Genomic DNA, 20,773 nt, shown 5'->3' with positions numbered 1-20,773 from the left:
ATAGCAAATATCATAGAACAACTTTAAGGGCAAGATACTTAGGGGTATGATTCAAGGGTATGCTTTGCATTGAGCCACTGGCATTTTCTGACAGTAAACCTTATGATCCTCCAGGGGAGCAGTGCCAGTGAAGAAGCTATTACCCCACATCCCCTCTTTCTTGCCAGTATAGAAGGGGAAAGGGGCATGGTCAGATGAGAGGGGGCTTGGCCAGGTCACCCCCGCACTATGCCAGCCCTTAGCTGTGTTTTCAGCTCCCTGTGGCCACTGTAGCCTGGTGTAAGTTAGAGCATCACTCAGGCTGTTCTAACATAGGGCAAAAGTGGACTGGCACACACAGCAGGAAGACTGGGGAGTGCAAAGGTGAGTTTTAAGTCACATTCATACACACACACACACCATTTGTGCTCTTTAGGGTTTGACTACAGTAGAGGATTTGGCCATAAATTGAACAAAAACATATTTTAATGTCTAGCACAAGACAAAGAGTACTGGAAACGCTTCAGTACAAATCTGAAGGAAGAATCACAGAACCTGCCATTACTGTTTAATTTGTTGGAGCTTTTCTTTGAAAAAGTAACAAGCCCACATCCTGCAGTGCAGTGTGTCTGCCTGATGCTACACTGCCTGCAGAGCATGGCCCTAAAGGTGGCTTTATTGGCCATTGGAGGAGCCATCCCAGTGCAGGGGGATCCTTCAGTAGCATAGAGCCAGCACTGTGGGTCTTACATTGCCCCACCTTCACACACTTCCCCCTGCAGCTAGTGTAGACAGTGTGGGCATGGAAAGGTGGTCTGGCTAGGCATCCATATGTCCCTGCAGATGCCCATTTGCCATATTGATTGTCATATTGGCTGCCACTGGCAGCTCACAGGACTAGCCTGGCATATATCAGGCTCAGGAATGGGAGAGTAAAAAGGCCATCCCCCCTGTTCCTGTGCTGTCTGCTCCTCTGCAGTAGCCAACAATCTGGATCTAAGAATTGAAGAATAATTTATGCGCAACATATTTTATTAAAATTTATTGTGTTTTGAACAATAAATATTCTGGACCTTCTACTCTATGAACGTAGATTCAAGGTTTGTTTTCGGGTAGGAATGCAAAATTGTGTTACTCAGAGCACAGAGTGGAATATTAGCAAATGCTAATGTTTCCAACAAATTAAAAATAACTACTTTTTTATTGCTTATTGCACTATTTTTGTGCCAAACACCACTTTCTCAGTTACCTTTTTTCCCCACAGAATAGCTGCAGCAGAAACAATGTTTCTTACTGATAATGTGATTAGGCTTCTATGTAGCAAGTACAGTAAAGTTTTTGATTGAGGATCAACTGGAATAATGTATGGACAATGCAAAATAGCACATCATCTAACACATGAAATGGTATGATTCTATATAGCAGCTGCTAAAATTTGGCAGGAATATTTCCTAGTTTAGAATATACTTTTGTCTGTCTCAACGTTTTACACTCCATACACAGTAACTCAAGGTTTAAAGTCAGTCTGGCTTATCTACAGTAGTGATTCATCTAGGGGAATCAGGGTAGCCACAGCCTGGTCCTAGGAGAGGGAATGAACGATTCAGAAATGGAGGGGGAGGGGAATTAAGAACATTAAGATCCTCTTTCTCCTTACCTTCCAAGGTTATTTGCCTTTTCCCTTGTTGCCCTCAGTCATTTGGTCTACATGCTTAGCCTCAGAAAGCCCAAGAATAAGCCAGCTGGCCAAGGCTAAGGTCACCTCTCTACCTGCCCCCAGCATGTTATCCCCTACCTCAGTTAGACTGATTATTCAGGGCAGGTCTACACTACCACTTATGCTAATATAACTTATGTCGCTCAGGAGTGTGAAAAAGCAGAGGTTGAGTAATTATGAGGACGGGAAAGCCAATGTAGCTAGTGTAGACTAGCCCTCATTAACATCTACATTTCAGGCTGTTCTGTGCTTGAACATAATAAGCAATGAAGCAGCAGAAAGTTTGATTATAGGTTCTGCAGAGATTTTGTTTTTTCCCTGAAAATGGTCAATTTCACATTTTCACTTAGACCCATGAAAATAATACAGCCTTACCCACTGCTAACCTCCTAACCATCCAGCCCCTTACAGTTCATATATGTTTTCTTTCTTGGCTGCTGTTTTAATTATATTTTTCTTTTTAAAAATGTATACGTAAAAATATGGTGATCTTATTTACTATGGGCTCAATCCAAAGCCCATTGAAATCAGTGAGATACTTTCCATTAACTTCACTGGGCTCCGGATCAGGCCCTTGGGTTCACTGTGGATGGTAGATTGTAGTTTCAACTGACTTCAGTAGGGCTCTGCCTAGACACAAAGGTCTGTCCATGTGAAACCAACAGTAACATTAAACAGGTCCATTTAATCCTTACTCTTGTAACATGACTAAGGATTCAATAAACCACATTTGTGCTCTATTTCAAGTATGTAATATACTATGGGGGAAACTGCAAACTTGGATACTTATTTTAGGCAACTCACCAATGATTTAGGTACCTAAACCCCTATTAAATCCTCTTCTGAAAAGAAATGTCATAACCCCCTAGCCAGGTCTAAACAGAAAAATGCATTCTTGGTTACTGCTCCCGCATCTGGACTTCCAAAAGCAGACAGCTTCCAATAGCACCCCTAGACTGTAAACAATAGTGACAAAAGCAGACTTCCTCAGTCAAAAGATTCTGAAGATCCTTCTGTCACCCAACCAGCTTCACCTCTAGGCTGATCTCAGGCCACAAGCTCTCATCCAATACCTGATCTCCAACACAGGCTTGGAAAACAGAAAAACTGCAACTTCAGCATTCAGTGAAACATGTGTACTGCAGAACTGACCATCATCAGAATAGGGATGGCACAGCAGGCAACCCAAATCATGTCACTTAGTTACCTCCGATATATCTTGAACAAGCGGGGGTGACAGACTAGAACCCTGTGTTACTCTATATGAGAGAGCCCATGAGGCAGAAAAGCATTAGGCCAATATTATCCTCCAATAGCAATCAAAGAAAATTGAAAGGAAATTTTAAAATATACAGAAGCCCTTGTTTCATTCATGCCTTCTGAAGCCAACAGAAGCTTTTTGCTTGATTTAAAAGAGTTATGGATCGTGTCCTCTATGCACATCTTTCATTGACTGTCTTTGCCTGGCATACACAGAGTAATATAGGGGAGAAAATTATGTATACCTAAGGTTGTCAAAAAATTGGATGATATTTGACAACTAGTATGCACCAAATCAATGTAACTATAAGCTGTGTTTAAATGCATGCATGCCAGGGACAAATTTAGGTTTGTGCAAGCAGTATTGAAGGGACACTGTCTCCTTTGTCTTTGAAATTATGGCCTTTTCCTTTGGATGTATGATATTCCAAAAAGTTAAATGCTGCTTCAGGACTGATGAAAACTTCTTCTTTGCCCTTACACTCTACTTACAGTCTATCTGTAGGGTATCCTGGTTCACCTAATACTCTAATTTGCTTGTTTCCTTTTGTTTTCTTATAGTTGTTTTTTTTTTCCGCATCCAGGCTGTAGTTCAGGGGAAAAAAGCAAGCTGTGGAATATATCTAAGGTAATTTGTAATTACCCGAGCACCTTGGTATCTAAAACGGCTTCTCTGGACAGAGACTTAGTGCGTGAAAAACCACAGTGTGAATGTATAGAGCACTAGCCTGCCACACATTAAGTTGCCATGTGGACCCTGCTACCACACACTAAAATTTCCATAGTGTGCTTTGATGTACTGCCCCTTACTCCTCTGCGTAGCTACATACAGGAAAGTGTTAATCTTGTTCAAAATAACTGAGAGAAATGGATTTCAGCTATACAGTACTATCTGCATCAAAAAGTTGCCTTTTCATGATAATGTTGACATGCATAATGTTGAGTACTAACTATACTTTGAATAACTATATGAAATCACATAGTTATTTTGAAATAGTTTAATTTAAAATTCAAATTAAATATGCCTTTCTAGAAGGATGGAAAACCAACTTGAACTAAATGCTTATCAATTCTATTTTATTTCTAGTAAGGCCATCCTTTCATCTCACACTATGAAGCATAACAACGCCTGAGTTTTTTTCCTTCAGACTTTGATCAGTGCATTACCATGACAACAGCATATTTACTGTAGCTATAATGGCTGGACTTCAGAAAATGTTAACTGGATCCCTTGAAAGTTTATGGAGGAGCTTTTGGTTTCCACACTCTACATGAAAAAACGTTTCTCTTAACTGAATGTATGGATAGATCATTTAAATTCACTTTCAAATTAGCCAGAGTTTTTAACAATGTCCAATGCCACTAATGTGGTTTTAAATGTAGTTAATATTTTTAATCATGAAAAAACAAATCAAACTTTTAATTATGAGCTTGCTCACTTTTTTGCTGACTGAAGTCCATAAAAGTTAATGCATCAGTCTGGCAGGATTTGAAGTATGTACACAATGAAGGTTTTTACTCTTCTTGTTTACATTGTTATTCTTTTTTAGAGCTCGGAAGCCTTGCATAGTGACAAAGAAAGATGTAGGGCTCTGTTCCTACACAACTCTCATCACAGTGTCTGACTAATTGCAACTGATTTTAGCTTATATGCATCACCTATAACATGGGTCAATCACTACTATCTCCTGGAAGGTTTTTATGCTCTTTAGTCAGAAAAAAGGACAGGTTTATTATTCAGGAATAGTTACATTATCTGATCCTTGCATATGCAAATATCTGCAAACTCACTGTAGTTGACACTTATACCTCTGTCCTTCAAGCTTTAAAGCACAACATAGTTTACATACTGATTTTCTGTTTATTATATCTGATTGTTAGCAGTATACTATAAAGTCTGATCCATAAATTATGTCTCTGCGGCTAGAAAAATAATTTCCTAAAAAATATGGTAAAAGGGGCATAAAGGGTGATGTTTTGTAGGCATACTGGATGGGAGGGGAAAATATACATTAGTAACAAGGAATATGGCATCATTAGATTATTATAAGACATAGGCTCCAATCCAGCAGAGTAGTTAAGAATGTGCTTAATTTTAAGCATATATTTAAGTTCCTTCTTCAGCAAAAGGGCCATGAGCATGAGTTCAAAGGTAAGCCTGAATTTGCTAACTCAGAGACATACTGCTAGACAGCACATGCAAGAGGAGAGAAAACATTCTGTAATAGCAAGATTCCTAAAGTTTGTTTTTGCCTGTTACAAAGAACAAATTCATAAGAATTAAATGTCTTCTGCACTAGATTTTGTCAGTGTATAATTTATAAATGTGTACATAAAAAGTTTCTTTCATGTCTGTTGATCTGTTTGAAAGAGATGGAATTAGAAGAGCAGAAACTAATTAGAAAGCCTGTTCAATCTTAAGTTTTGTTACATATGGATGATATTTGAAATCATTCATATTAAATATATATTTGTAGCCATTTTAAATAACTTGAAATATGAACGACTAATATTCAATCAGATACAATATGCATGGCTTTAAAAAGAAAACAGTATATTATTTATGATCCTCAGTAACATATGACTTCAGCTATCACTAAGAAAAAATCTTGACAAATCTGATTTTACTCCTATACCAAAATGGATGTAATTTAATTTAACAAATGCCTCCTAAACTGTGGTTCTTTTCTGAAAAGTGACTGTAAAAATGACAGAGGGATTCAATATTTATTTTGTTTCTCAATTATTTACTCATTAAATTTACTCAGATTACAGTTTCCAAGCCAAATTTAATCTTTCTACTCTATCTTTTTTTAGCTGTATAGATGTTCAGAAACAATGCTGTCAGAATTGTTTTATAATGAAGAAAGTATTTTTTCATTTATTTCAGACATTGAAACCATTTTTATTTTTATTATTTTTTTTAATTTTTAAATCACCTTGGGACAGACACCAAGCCTGAAAAATGTCTGCCTGATAGGTGAAAATTTCAGGAAGTTATGAGCAGTTGAAACAGAGATAGAATAGAAACTTACACAACCTTAATTTATAGTTAGTCATGGTGAGCATCCCAATGGTAGTCCTAAATTCTCCAAGACATTGAGGGAGAATTCTTGGTCACACTGAAGTCAAAGAAGCCAGGATTTCACCCTAAATCTGCTTTGCACTTCTTGCCTGGCACAAAGCAGACTTAAACCCAATGGACACAGTTCCTTGAGGGATTCCCCTTGGCTTAGGTGCCATAGAGCCACTGTAGTGAGTCATGTCATCTCCCATCTTGGCCACCAGCATAGGGGATGTGGCTGGAGAATAGGAACGTGACCAGAGTATCCCTGCACCTTCCCAACCCCATGCTGTCAGAATGTCTCCTGGGGGGTTGTTAGCCACCAGCATAACTTAGCTTGGACTACTGTACACTGTACCTGCTGACCAACTCAGCTTAAAGTCACCTTTGGACCGTTAAACTGTGCCAGACCTTCTGCAGGTATAACTCTGGATTCAGCCCACAATGTGCATGTAATACCATTTCTGTTTCATTTTTTTGTATATTCTCACTGGTAGCCTGTTGATTTTAGATCTCAGAATTAAGAATAAATGTGACTTTTAAATTTTCCCTCATCCTAAATTTTATAGTAAAAAAACCAGTAATTTGAGAAGACAGGAAGACTTGCTCCTCAATACACTCTACTATAACATCACAGAGTGATCAGGGAGAAAACCTTTAGCCTTGAGCACTTCATAGAGGAAAAAGGTAATTTTTATTGCAGGGTAAAATGTTAATTTCTCCCTCTATTCTGTTTAGACCATTATACCTTATTATGGACAGAACAGCTAGCACCACATATTATTAAGTTATATAGTTAAGGTTGCATGACATTTCCCATTATAAGACCCTGTTTTCAGTTGCTTATAATTAGGGCCCTTCGTTTCCTGTTTTTATTTTATTTAATTTTTTCATGGGAATTTATCAGTGTTTATTACTACAACAAAAACAGGTGAACATTGGTGGAAAAAACTATTAATAATTTTTCTGGATAAATATTGGTGCTTATTTTGGTGGACGGATGGGCAAGGGGAAAAAGCATTCAGTAGATTAATGCTTTGATGAATGGAATTCAATGTGGTTTGCTGCAGAACTAAAACAGAACTCAAAACACAATGCCACCTCTGAGTTTAAGAAAACAATATAAAATCTCTAATCCCCAAATAAAATTTTCATTTGAATAAACAGTTTACTGTTGTAGACTTAGAGCTAGTAGCCTATAAATATTTACATTTAATAATTGGGCCACACCATTTGCAGCACATACATTCAACTTCATCCTTTTCTCCTGTTTTTGTTTTATTAAAACTTTCTACTTCTTTGTGTTCTGAAACGTATTCTGATACAGATTTTTGTTTTCTTCCCATTTTAGTGTGTCAGATCTTTACACTAACAGTTTGAAATGTGTACATGGTGTGGGTGAGATTTATCAGTATGTTCAAATGCGCACAGACTTCAGAACTTGCACGTATACCTGTTTGTTTATTATGTGTATCTTCTAGACTAATACATAGCCTTACTTCAACAGGCAGCTTTGCATATACACACAGACTAATGTATAATCTTAATACATATACCTCATGCAATGTACTGTATTTTCCTAATAAAACAAGTTATTTTTTATCTATTTGAATGATACAAAAGTAGGATGAAAACTGGAAAAAAACAAGCAATACTTAAAATCTGGTTGGTTTTTTTTTGGTAAAAATCAGTTTAAACTGAAGACGAAGGGCTTATAACTTTGCCAAACTTTAAGCATTCAGGTTGAAACTTTGCATGCTGGGTATTTGCCTTGGGCTGAATTTTTTGGAAAATTTCAGTCAAAAGTGTTCAGCCATTTCCAAGAACAAGGCTAGTGAAAAATACATGGTCTATTTAAAAAAATTCTGGTGTCATTTTCTTTGAAAAGAGCCAATGCTCCCATTCTTTGGAGCAGGAATTTGAAAATTGGCAGCGTATGGTCTTTATGTTAGAGATATGCCCTTGTTGTCCCTGTAAAAACCCATCCATATACAAATTATAAAGCCTTTGGAAAAAAATCATAGTTCACCAGTACTCAGTAGAGACTGAAATTGGATGAGGAGATAGGGAAGGCTGGGACTGAGAACCAGTGGAGTAGATGAAAGGAGCTGAGGAGGGCCGGAGACAAATCTGATGAGGAACCAGAGTGCACAGGGAGAACTAGGACTGGCTGGACAAAGACACTGGGACAAGGACTTGGGTGGGGCAGGATGGCACTGAGATTAGAAATTGGTCTAATAAAAGATATTACCTCACCCATCTTGTCTCTCTATTTTATCAACAGCAGAAAAAAAAATAAAAAATTGCTGCCTCTTTTGACTGCTTCTCTAGTCCTTTTATTCAGGGAAAAAAGGCAGCCTTCACAGTTTAGTCTGCAAAACTTAAATTGATTTAGGTACCAAAATGATCTTTTCACCTCTTCCTTGGACCTGAAATGTGTTTGCCTCTAGTGAATAAAGATTAATATTTTGCATCATGCAGTGAGAGAGAGAGAGACGTATTGTAAGGCCTCTGAGGAGCTGGCTTAAAAATAGTTCTGCGAGATAACCGAATAAGTAGAAAATAAGTAAGCGAGTTCCAAAGCCTGGTATGTTGAATAGTTTTAATTGTTGGTTTCATTCTCATGCTTAGATCAGCAGCAGGGTTTATAGAAAAGAACATGTTCCTCCAAAGCTTATATTGTACACCTTACAGAGGAGAGCTTACTTTAAGCTATACATTTTTTCTGTACTTTTATCCAGTTAGTAACCATTCTGGAGGTTTCTCCCCAGTCTCTTTGCCAAGCCATTCTGTAGGTTTATTCACAGATGACAAAATCTTTCTTATTCTGTCAATCTTTTGCTTTTTGATCTGACATTTCTTGGATGACAGTGTCACAGTTGTCTTAGAGACCTCAAAACCAAACAATAACTAGGGAACTGTGGATTGTTCTAGAGTAATTATGGTCAGGACTAGTAGCGCTGCCTATTATTAAGGTTGCCAACACTCCCCATTATACACTCCCCTGTTTTCAGCTGCTTATAATTTCACCAATTTTTAACCATTTGGGCTTAAATTTTACATGTTAGATGTGTTCTTCAGGCTGATTTTTGTTCTTTAATTTTCTAGTGAAAATGGTTCGGACATTTCCGAAAATGTGGCTAGGGCAGAATACATTGTCTATTTAAAAAAAAAAAGCTGTTGGGCCTCCATGCTTTGGAGCAGGGATTTGAAATTTGGTAGAGGGGTGACTTTTGTCTCAGGAATGTGCCTTTTGCTGTCCCTGTGAAAATCAGCCTTTGAAATGCTCTGTAGAGACTTCTTAGATTTTGGCACCTATCATCCTGAAGATTCCATTTTCACTGAGCATGCTCCATTCCAGGGCTCAGCAGGACTTCCCCTGCAATTGCAACTATGGGCTGATGCAGGCCATGCCGGGTCCAAGCACATGAACTGAGAACGAGGAGACTGTCTCGTCTGTGCTCTTATGATCTCCCTGCTGGGCCCAGTCAGAATGGAGGATGAAGCTTCATGATTCAAATAGACAAGAGCTGCTGGACCTGCAGGGAGGGCAGGAGAAGTAAACTAGGACAAGAAGCTTGCAGGGGGAGTTGGGAGTGACAAAAACTGGGACTGGAGATGAGAGAAACTAGGACTGGGAGTTGTGGTGGAGGAAAGATTGGGACTTGGAGCTGGGGTGGAGGGGTTGGCACTGGCTGAACAAGGAAACTGAGACTGAGAACCAGGGCAGCGAGGGAAAGGACATAAGGGAAGACTGATCTGACAAGGAGCTGGGGTGTGTTGGGAGAACTATGATCGGACAAAGAGACTAAGACAAGGAGCTGGTGGCAGGGGAGGGGGGCATTGACATTGCAAAAGGAGCCTGGGGAAGGAGTGGGACTAGGAGCCAGTGGGGATGGGGAATGTGGGCAGGAGGATGACTGGAGGCTGTGAGGGAGTGAGAGAGATCAGATGAGGATCTGGGAATGGGGGAACTGGGAGTGACTGGGCAAGGAGACTGGGACAAGGAGCCTTGAGGAGTGGGGATGGCTGGGCAAGGAGATTTGGAGTTGGAGAGAGACACTGGGATGGGGAGTCTGAAGGGGTGAGACTAGGACTTGCAGGACAAGGAGATTAGGACTGGGATGAGAAGCCCAAGAAATTGAGATTGGGACTGGTAATTAAGGAGAATGGAACTGGAGTGAGGAGCCAGGGGTATGGAAGAGACCGGACAGGGGTGGGGGCAGAGGAGGGGATGCTGCAGAAGGGGTCACACTTGGGGGGGAATGAGCAGAAGACTCTGTGCCCACTAGAGCACACTCCCCTCCCGAGTCTGCAATGGAACCCAGGAGTTCTGAGTCTCACTATTCCTCCACTGTCAGGAAATACCTGTGAAACCCACTAGCAAAGTGTCCCATCTCCATCTAGTACTAGTCCACATAGCAGATGAAAAAAAACCTATTACTGCTCTCAGTTACTTCATTAGCAATGAAATGGCAGAGGTCTGTGTAGTGGATCTAAAGTTTCCAGTGATGCTAATGAACCATGTGGATGTCAATATGATGCCACATGACAGAATTTTTTACTTCAGTTTACTTTCTTAAAAATCTAGGAAATTACTCACAAAAAACTACATTAAAAGAACATTAAAGTTGCAAAGTCAAGCATTCGAAAATTAGGAAATGCCAGACCCTTAATTCAGCCCCCTTGTGCATATGTATTATGATACAGTCTTTAATTACATGATCACATACTATTTTTTCCCCTGCCCACACTTCCCATTCAACGACTCCCAGTCCAATCTCCCTTCCTCTCTCTCACCAACAGAAGTTTGTCCAATAAAAGATATTACCTTGCCCACCTTGTCTCTCTAATATCCTGGGACCAATACAGCTACAACACTGCATATTAACAAAATAGTTTATATATTTTACAAAAATCCTCCACAACAAATGTAATACAAGGTAATTCTCCAAAGACTTAGCACACAGAATCAACATTTATCAAGCGGTTTAACAACAAATTGATAAATTAAGGCACAAATCACATCAGATATAATGTATGAGGAATTGGGAACAAAATCTTCTTTTGGAGCTTGCAGAAGAGAAAATATTAAAAAGTTATAAAGCTGAAGAAACAAAATAAATGACTTATAATTATAAATCTGCTCATGTCATCCTTGTTATATATGGAGAAATTAAAGGAGAAGACGCATAATAAAGCAAATGGATAGCCAAAAGTTCAGGGCAGCTAATATCCTCAGGGCCATATCCAGATAAAGGGTAACTTCCAATCTGCTGGCTCAGAGAAGCACTTGGGCGCCTCTGTACTATACTGACTTTCAGAGGGTACTTCCCACTTATTAGCAGCCACGTAGTGCTTAACGTCGCTGCTTAGGACTGCTCCCTTCCCATCCACCCATCCTCACTGAAATATACTTCCTAGCCTTGATTCAGGATAGCACCATGTACTTTAGCCAATCCCTGTTCAGGAGAGCACTTGATCAACCTCAAGCACATGTACTTAACTTTAAGCATGTACTTAAGTTTTTTTCTGAATAGGGTTACATTCCTGAATTAGGGCCATGATGTTGGGCATGCATAAAGCCTGCTCAGGACATTCCACAATGTTCTCATCTAGGGGGACTAAGCTAAGGAAGTATGTACCCCAAAGACAAAGATTTCTCCCAGGATAACAGCTTTGAATTGGTCAGCCTGGAAGGTGGAAAAAAAGATCCGTTGGAGCTGAGATGATTCCTATCTTCCCCATGCCAAACAATTTTTAATTTTTTTTTTTACAAAAAATAGAAAAAAAAATAGCAATAGACAAAGGTGGGAGAGAACTAAAAAGGAGCGGAGACAGATCTCATAATCCAGTTACTGAGAAATGAGAGGCTCCGTCTCTCATCTTTCCTTTAAGACAACCTGTAGGGCACCTGGAATCAGTCCCCATTGCTTACTTAGAAAGTCCATGGATGGAGAGAGATAGGAGGTAACAGAATACAGGAGGGAAAGAGTTTATTTACATGATCGTCCTCCCCATAAATCCACAGCATGCAGGAGTGTTTTTAGATCCACCACAACAGGCTGATCTTTTCTCCTACATACATTGGTCATCGAGGAGCCAGCTAAAATCATCTATGGCCTCTGTGACTCAAGAAGCCAAGGATGCTTTTGTTGGATAGGCCCCTCATCATTGCCTTTGTGAGATGATGCCATTTTAGCTGGGATTAATAGGGTGAAGAAAAAATGTTGTACCCTGTTAACTGATTTTTGCAAATACACAAACTACAATAACGTTGGGGGTATAGCATTAGTGAATCAGTCTTTCAGTCAAATTTACCTTTTGTACAATTCCACTAAATAAAGAAATGCAGCTGTTAGTATGGGTGTGGATATTATTTGAATAATTTTCAAAAATTCAAAAGAAAACCTGTATAATCTTGCTTTGGCAGATTCAACGAACAGGTTGAATTCTTACTTTGCTCTGAGGTCTTCAGATGAAAATCACTATATATAGTAAGCACTCCATATTGTTGTTCATTGCTTTTAACTCCGATAACACCTACCTAAGAAGCTGGGGACAGAAATGTTCAAAAGCCCAAACCTGTAGCCCTTCGTCACGCAGAACTCCCTTTGACGTCAGTGGAAACTTTGCCTTAATAAGGACTGCAGGATCAGGCCCCAAATGAAATTCTGCTTCCTAAGGGTTGAATACTGGCAAGTTTGAATACCTGCCAGGTACTTGGTTGTTGAAAAGGTTGCATTGTATATTTTTAAGGAAAATGTGGCTATTAGGGGCCTCATTCTCAGCAGTTTTTTTTCATTTCAATAATTGTAGTTGTTAAAATCAACTAAGATATGCCAATTTACAGGAGCTGAGAACCTGGCCCTTGTGCTTGAGAGAAAGAGGAAAGATTAAACTGATTATTATCACTCGGAGACCAATCAGATTGAGGGCTGATTATTATGTATTATGAGTATTACGGATTATGGATCTTATTCAGGCAAAATTTCCTCTGACTTCAATGGAAATCAAAAGAATTCAGTAGCAATATACAGTGTAATAGAGACTTTCTAGTCTTTATCGTAAAAACAACACAATTGTTAAAACAATAACTTGTATGACTAATCTTTGTGCTCTGGATTACTCTTCCTGAAATTGTTGAAAATACACCAGCATGTTTCAATTAGAAAAGAACTATTGTTTGATCGGGATATCTAGTTGGACATACTACTGTACATTGCAGAAACACAGAAAATACCATATGTAAATAAGAAAATGGCTTTTTTCTCTTTTTAAAAAAAGGCTTATTAGGGTACCTGAAAATGTAGCACAAGATCACTAAAATATGAGAAATAGAAAAAAAAATTTTTTTGTAACTGAAGATGGAACAATATAGATGTGGGTCTGAGGAACAGGATGGAGTTAATGAAAAGGTAAAGAATGCCCTTGGGCCATACAGAAATAATAAAGCAACTTTTTCTGTTACCATAAATTAAAGAAACTTTCACTAGAAGTATAAATACCATATGGATTTGTCTAATGGATTTGCCTCTAATTTAAAACCTTTTTCTGTTTTGGATGAGAAAACCAGAAATAGACAAAATGCCAGAAGTAGAATCTGCAGACTTATTCCATAAGACCTAGTGAAGAAGATACATCTAATTAGAACCAAAAAAAAAAAATCCTGCCCCCAAACTGATAACTTTGCAAAAACAAAGGTTATGAATAATGAGATGCAATATCCATCAACTCCTGCAACTGGAAAATTAATTCCAATTCTTCTGTACAATACAAGAGATAATGTTCAGTATCACATATCAGTGAGAGTATTCCCACTTCAGTCAATGGATCTACTGTGCGAGCAAGCCTTGAATGGTCAATCCACTTGTTGTATTTGACTGAAGTCAGATAACCCAGCAATGTTAAGTTTCATAGAGTTTGATTCAGACGCGCCACAGGACTTGTTGATTCAGACAGCCAAAGTGAGAGCTTCATTCTGAAAAGAAGCCCTCAATGTAAAAAGTTGCTTGGAGTCTCAAAGTGTGAATTAAGAGAAAATGTGGTGGACAGTTCATCAACTGCAAAATATCAAAATTAAATCAAACCCAATATGATTGTGTCAAAAACTTCTTATGCAAAAAATTATTTTGGTGTGATATGTAAGTTTCAATTTTCTTCCCAGTGATTCCCCTTTTCCAGCGAGGTCAAGTTTTTTAAAGGAAGGAACATAAAAATATGAAGTTTGAATAATGAAGTGCGTGCTTTCTTAAAACAGAATAAATCATAGTGACAGACCTGTAAGAGTGACTGCCAAATTAGAACCTAAATTTGTTAAAAATGTATTTTCTAGCTCCAGGCTTTATTTTGTATATTTTATTTTTAACTTGATTGAATGTTGATTACAGAGGACCCAAGAACCTATACCGTTGGTCTGCTCAATAGACGGAACAATCTGACAGCTCTCTGAAAAAGAGACGTCTATTTGTTCAATAGAATCAGTGTCCAATACACGGTTTCGCTGTCACCACTGGGAAGTGTGGTTAATATTGCTTATTAAATAACACAAAACAGCTTGAACAAGAAATACAAAACTCAGGAGTGCTTTTAGATACAGTACACCCTTGGAATAATGCCCTTCAATACCGTACTATTAAAAAAAAGGGGGGTGGAGGGATGTTGCATATTCATGGACAATTTTTATGCAGGGTTGAACCCAAGGGCAAAAACTAAGGAGTGGGCCCTCACTCTGCCTCCCACCACCTGGGGCTGACAGCTGGGAGCCAAGAGTCCCGCTTCTGAAGGGGCTGAAGTCGCAGAGGTCACCAAAACTCTCCCTCCCTGACCAACTTGTAGCCTTAATTATTATTAATTAATTAATTAAGCTAACGCCTCTATCCAAGGCGACTTCATTAACTTACTCCAGCAGTTTATGATTCGTTGTGATTGTCCTTTTGCTATAATGAACCCCTGGTTATAATGAACAAAAGGCCTGGATCCTGACAGGTTCGTTATAGCGAGGGTGGACTGTATTTTCTTTTTCCCCCAACTGCTTCTACAACAACACTCTAACATGAAAAAGTACGAGAGTCTGCTATTATTTTATAATATCAGGATGCATACAAATCAATTATTTTAAAATATTGGCTTTTTTCAATCAGATATTTTTATTTAAATTAGGTATAGGTCTTTTTTTAATTAAAACTATTTAAAATTAAATTTGAAATTGACAATTTATGTTAAGGTCTAAACCAGGGGTCGGCAACCTTTCAGGAGTGATGTGCCAAGTCTTCATTTATTCACTCTAATTTAAGGTTTCACGTGCCAATAATACATTTTAACATTTTTAGAAGGTCTCTTTCTAGAAGTCTATAATATATAACTAAACTATTGTTGTATGTAAAGTAAATAAGGTTTTTAAAATGTTTAAGAAGCTTCATTTAAAATTAAATTAAAATGCAGAGCCCCCCAGACCGGTGGCCAGGACCTGGGCTGTGTGAGTGCCACTGAAAATCAGCTCGCATGCCGCCTTTGGCACGCGTGCTATAGGTTGCCTACCCCTGGTCTAAACTATTAAAATAATGTAAATTAAATACAACAAATATTGAGCAGTACCTCTGCCAAGTTTTAAATAGAATCAAACCACCCAACTGGTTGACGTTCTAAACTAGCTTTTGACAGTGATAGCCTTTTCTGCAGGAATAGGTAGAATATTTTTTTCATTTCAGTTTATTCAGCTAGTTCAGTTTAATGATGAGGTCATTTAAAGTTAAGAAACAAAGTGGGAGTTGAAAAAAGCAGGAAAGCTTGTTTTCCTCTTCCAGTCTATCAAGAAAAACTAGGTGTGATAGGATGAGATCTACTGGTTCTAAAATCTTGAAGGACATGGTGACCAGAAGCAATCAGGGCAATTCATTAACTACAGATATTTCCTTTGTGTAATAAATCAGTTTTGAATGTAGAATATGTTTTGATAAACTTTTTTTCTTATGTATCCAGCACATTTAAGTCTGATTTTAAAACATTTTAATTGTGTTTTTGTGCATTTTTTATTTAATTTGAATTTCCATTCACATACAGCTTGACACAAATCACAAGTAAAAAATTAGTCATATTCTGGTAAATAAGAAATGCATATTTCACTATTTTCTAACATACTAAAAATATCTAAAAGTTAAGAATCTGAATAAATGTTAGTTAAGCTATATAATTGCTTCATTAAATGTTTATAGACATAGATATCCTCCTGGTTAGCAAAAAAATGCACCAAATTTAGAATACAGGATATAGTTAGTTACAATGGAACATGTTTTACTTAACCAGTAAGAATCAACCTTTCTTTAAGAAAATAAATAGCATAAATATAACACATGATTAAAATTGATCACTTAAATCAAGGTTTCCTGATTGTTGATTTAAATCATGATTCAAATTGGTGATTTATATATTTTTTATTTAAATCAATCCACCCAGTATAATATAGTCGTGTGTATGTATTTGCTAGTTTGAAAAACTGCCAACTTTGGTGTCTGTACCAGAAAACAGAGTAGTGTTAGCAACTGATTAAAAATAGTGAGAGACTGTTTATTTAAAAAATCAGGATGAATTCATCTAAAAGCTAGCAAATATTATCAGAATGACTTTTAATTTTAAAAAATTACTATTTTGTCATCCAGAAGCTGGCAACAATATAAAGTCTTTAGATAAAAAAGGTAAATTTTGTTCATTATGATAAAAATAGTCTAGCATTTAAAAATATACTTGGTCCCTGCATAGGCTACAGTGCATGGGCCTTGCCTAAACAAATTGCTGCTGAAGTTGTGCATAACCTGGAGCCACACTGGCTCACATGTTTTGGGACTTATCTAATAACAAGAACATCTTAAAAATTATTTCCCAGAACTATATTTGGCATATATCCCTTCATCTCAGAAACTCTCCAATTCAAGGAAAGCTTGGTTCTCTAGAACAGAGCTTGTAGCCCAATGACTCATATTGCTTAGATGGAAGAGCAGACTGCTGCCAGGGATAGAAGCTTGGCACAGCAACTTGGCTGACCTGGCAGCTAAAAAGCAGGTAACATTTCAAAGAGGGACCTCACACAAATTTGAAAAGATTTGGAATGACTTTTTAGAAATCTTTGATTAATTCCTAGTGGATAGAAACGAAGCTGTCACTCTCTGTTCCCATCCTGCTCCCTTCCTTCCTTTCCTTTCCCCCAGTGAAGTGAACTGGGCTCCATACAGGCCCAGCAGTCCACAGTGAATCACAGAGCAGGACCAGAGCCTTATACTATGAATAAATATTGTGACATACCAGATAATAACATAATATCAACAAGACTAATACCTCTGTATTTTGTTTAAATCAGACAATAAACCATTTATTTTTTAAAAAATTAAGCAGTCTCATAACAAATCTGTTAAAAGGGTACTGTCATCTTGAATTGACTTCCACAGAACTACTTGTGTGAGAGAACTTATTCACAAAAATAAGTATTTGAAGGATCTAACCCTAATTTTATAATAAACATTTTTTTCATAAAACCTAGGGCCAACAGGAAAACAAAATCAAACCAACAGAAACTGCCATGTTTACACAAATAAATATTCCTCTGCAGAATCTGAAACACAAACACTGCAGCACTAGGAACCTGAAAGTGAAACTAACTATAAACAAAAGTAAAACCAAATTCATTAAAATTCTACATTGTCCAGGATGAGATAAGAGAAATACAGAAAGTAAACATAGAAAATACATAGTGAAATATATGTTTAAACAAATATGTATTTAACTGACAGTAGCTCTTCAAATCTTTACGCTCATTATATAAAAACCCTACATGAAAAGAATATTAAGGTTGCCAAGTCAAGCACTCAAAAGTTAGGAAATACCACAATTAAGGCTACCCATGTAACCTTAATTTGGCCCCTTGTGATATTGCCTTTAATTACATCACCATATACAATTTTTCCATAGAATTTTGCAAGTTTAATATTCTTTTAATGTACATTTATGCAATTTCCTACGATTTTTAAAAGCTTTAAAATTGAAAAAACTAAAATTCCATCATGAAGCATGTTGAGCCCCACATGGGCTGGGTTGGGTTCTTTAGATCCACAGCAAAGTCCTCTATCACTTGAGTTAACAGAGTAACTGGTAGCAGTAGAAGGTTATCATCTTCTATATGGACCTGCCAGTAGAAGAGGATGGAGACACACACTTTGCCAGTAGCTTTCACAACAAAGTGCTATCAAAAGAATGTTACGACGCCAAAATACTAGGTTCAATTCCAGGTTCTGGAGGGGTATGTGCTCTAGTCATTACAGATCCTTCTGTACCAGTCCTCCCCAGCTTCTGCCCCTGTCTCTTTGCCTGCTGCTATCCACTCGGATTCCTTCCCAGCTCCCAACCTTGCCCCTGTTCTGCTACTCCCAACCCATTTTTCATTCCTGTCTTTCCCCATTCCCAATTCTTGCCCTTCTCAACCTCTTGTTCCCATCCCATCTTCTGACCCCCTGAGCTCCTGCCCTATCCCCCACTTCTGTTCCTAACCATGCCCAAATCCTCCCTCCCTGCATCTCCTTCCCCTCTCCCCACTACTTATCACCCCTCTTCATTTGAGCATTGCTGTTTCCTCCATCTCTTCCACAGTGCCTCCTCTCAGGTTACGTCTTCACTACCCGCCGTATCGGCGGGTAGCAATCGATTTCTCGGGGATCGATATATCGTGTCTCATCTAGACGCGATATATCGATCCCCGAACGCGCTCCTGTCGACTCCGTAACTCCACCAATCCGAACGGCGGTAGCGGAGTCGACATGGAGAGCCGCGGACATCGATCCCGCGCCGTGAGGATGATAGGTAATTCGATATAAGATACTTCGACTTCAGCTACGTTATTCACGTAGCTGAAGTTGCGTATCTTATATCGATTTTCCCCCGTAGTGTAGACCTGCCCTCAGTTCTGGTGCTCAGCACCACTGCAGCCTTTGGAAATGAGGAGGAGCAACCACAGGGAAGCTGCCTGCTCAGCCCCTGCAGCCTTAGGTTGGAGGATGCTCAGTCGCTCTGTGGAGATGGCACATGCACGGAGTGGAGCTGTGTGGAGGTGGTGCATGCTCAGCACAGAGTCTTCAGAAAATTTAGCAGCTGAACTCTAACAAGTCTCCACCAAGCATGTGCAAACTGAGGCTTTTTAAAAGCTTATAACTTGGCCAAATTTGCATACATTTTCACAGAAGCAACCTACATTTTCACAGGTACATCCCTGCCACCAAGGTGACATCCCTGCCAAATTTCAATTCCCTGCTCAAAATCATGGAGGCATTAGAGCTTCCCAAAGAAATGGTTGTAAGATTTTTTTTTAACATGGACAAAACAATATATTTTTCCCTACTATCATTTTCAGAAGTGACTGGACTATTTTAGTTCAAAATTAAAAAATAAATAAATCAGCCATAGGCAGACACCAACGTGGATAATTTCAGCCCAAAACATTTACTTTTCACGAAGTTAAGCAGTTGAAAATAGAGGTTTATAATGGGAAGTGTTGGGCAATCTTAACTATAGAGGTCACTACTTGCACTGCTTATAATTGTTACAGAAAAACTTGTTGAAAATTTTACTGAAAAGAAGATGAAATCATGGCTCTGTATCTTAAAATACAAGAAGAGACAGTGTTAGTGTTAAGTTCATGACATATATTATTGGCCCCAAACCCTCACACATGCAGGTTACTCATGGGTACTCACATGAATAACATTACTCCTAAACGCATTCTGGTTGTTTGGGCCTTTCCTTAGCCAGCCAATAGGTTTCAGAAACAGACACAGATCAATGGATGAGCTGATTACATCATGAAACTGCAATCACTAATTATTTAATGTAACTAAACAAACATCACTATGGGATACAAATTAGCATTTCATACATGAGTGAAGGAGACAATTTTCCACTTCAAGGTACAGCCACAGTGGACACTTGTTGAATTTGTACACTTAAAGCTCATTTTATGCATGCCCACACTAAGGGGTTTTATAGCCTTTCTGCAGATTTAGTACCATAAAAAGATTAAAGTTCCTCTGCTGGCTATAATATTTATAACAGCTAATTATTTCTAAATCACTGGAGTGAAAGTAAGATATCATCCTGTAAGCAGTTAAGGAATATCAAGTAAAGTTTTCGGATTAGCATCCTCACTAATTGCTAAATCACTCCAGTGCCCTGGCAGGAAAGGAACACTACACAACTCTTTAGGAAACAAAGTCCATGTTGTTAGAAGTCTATTTAGCAACTTTTTTTCTGGTCTGCAAACGAAAAGAAAACTAGAAGAAAACTGACAAATGGTTTAAATTACAAGAGGCTCTTGGCAAATGACAACCTTGTGGCCCAGTCCTCAGGAAAAAAACTCTTACCGACCTTAATGGGAACTTTGCTTGAATAAGGACTGCAGCATCAATGCCCAGATCCCTCCTCGACTCTGTATGTATACAGCCACATGAAAAATTTTGAGGCGAAGGGGCCATCAGTGCTTTCCCAACTCACTTTCCGTGTTCAAGCCAAATACTCAAAAATTAAAAGGAACTCCCGTATGTGTGTGTGTGTGTGTGTTTTCTGAATGGACAGTAGCTGACAACCCAAGTTCCTGCTGACACCTCCTACTGTCAGCGGTGATGTCCATTAAAATGCAAACCATTGGCTATACAGCGCCCTGACAGGAGTGAGTAACCCAGAACACACCACCTCCATCCCGCTCGCCAGGAAGGGAA

General features: G+C 38.5%; 1 protein-coding gene across 1 annotated transcript in view; it reads right to left on the bottom strand.

Moving 5' to 3' along the window:
• Nucleotides 1–20,543, bottom strand: part of NPAS2 (neuronal PAS domain protein 2) — a 158,410-nt gene extending 137,867 nt beyond the window's left edge. The window contains exon 1 of the mRNA XM_045005967.1: nucleotides 20,424–20,543. Coding sequence (XP_044861902.1) covers nucleotides 20,424–20,530 — 107 coding nt within the window. The 5' untranslated portion in view covers nucleotides 20,531–20,543. The remainder of the gene's footprint in view (nucleotides 1–20,423) is intronic.
• Between the last annotated feature and the right edge of the window lie 230 nt (nucleotides 20,544–20,773).

The sequence above is a fragment of the Mauremys mutica genome, chromosome 1 (genome assembly GCF_020497125.1).
Source record: "Mauremys mutica isolate MM-2020 ecotype Southern chromosome 1, ASM2049712v1, whole genome shotgun sequence".
NCBI lineage: Eukaryota > Metazoa > Chordata > Testudines > Geoemydidae > Mauremys > Mauremys mutica.
The sequence above is the reverse complement of the archived record's forward strand: the minus strand, read 5'-3'. Positions and strand labels throughout refer to the sequence as shown.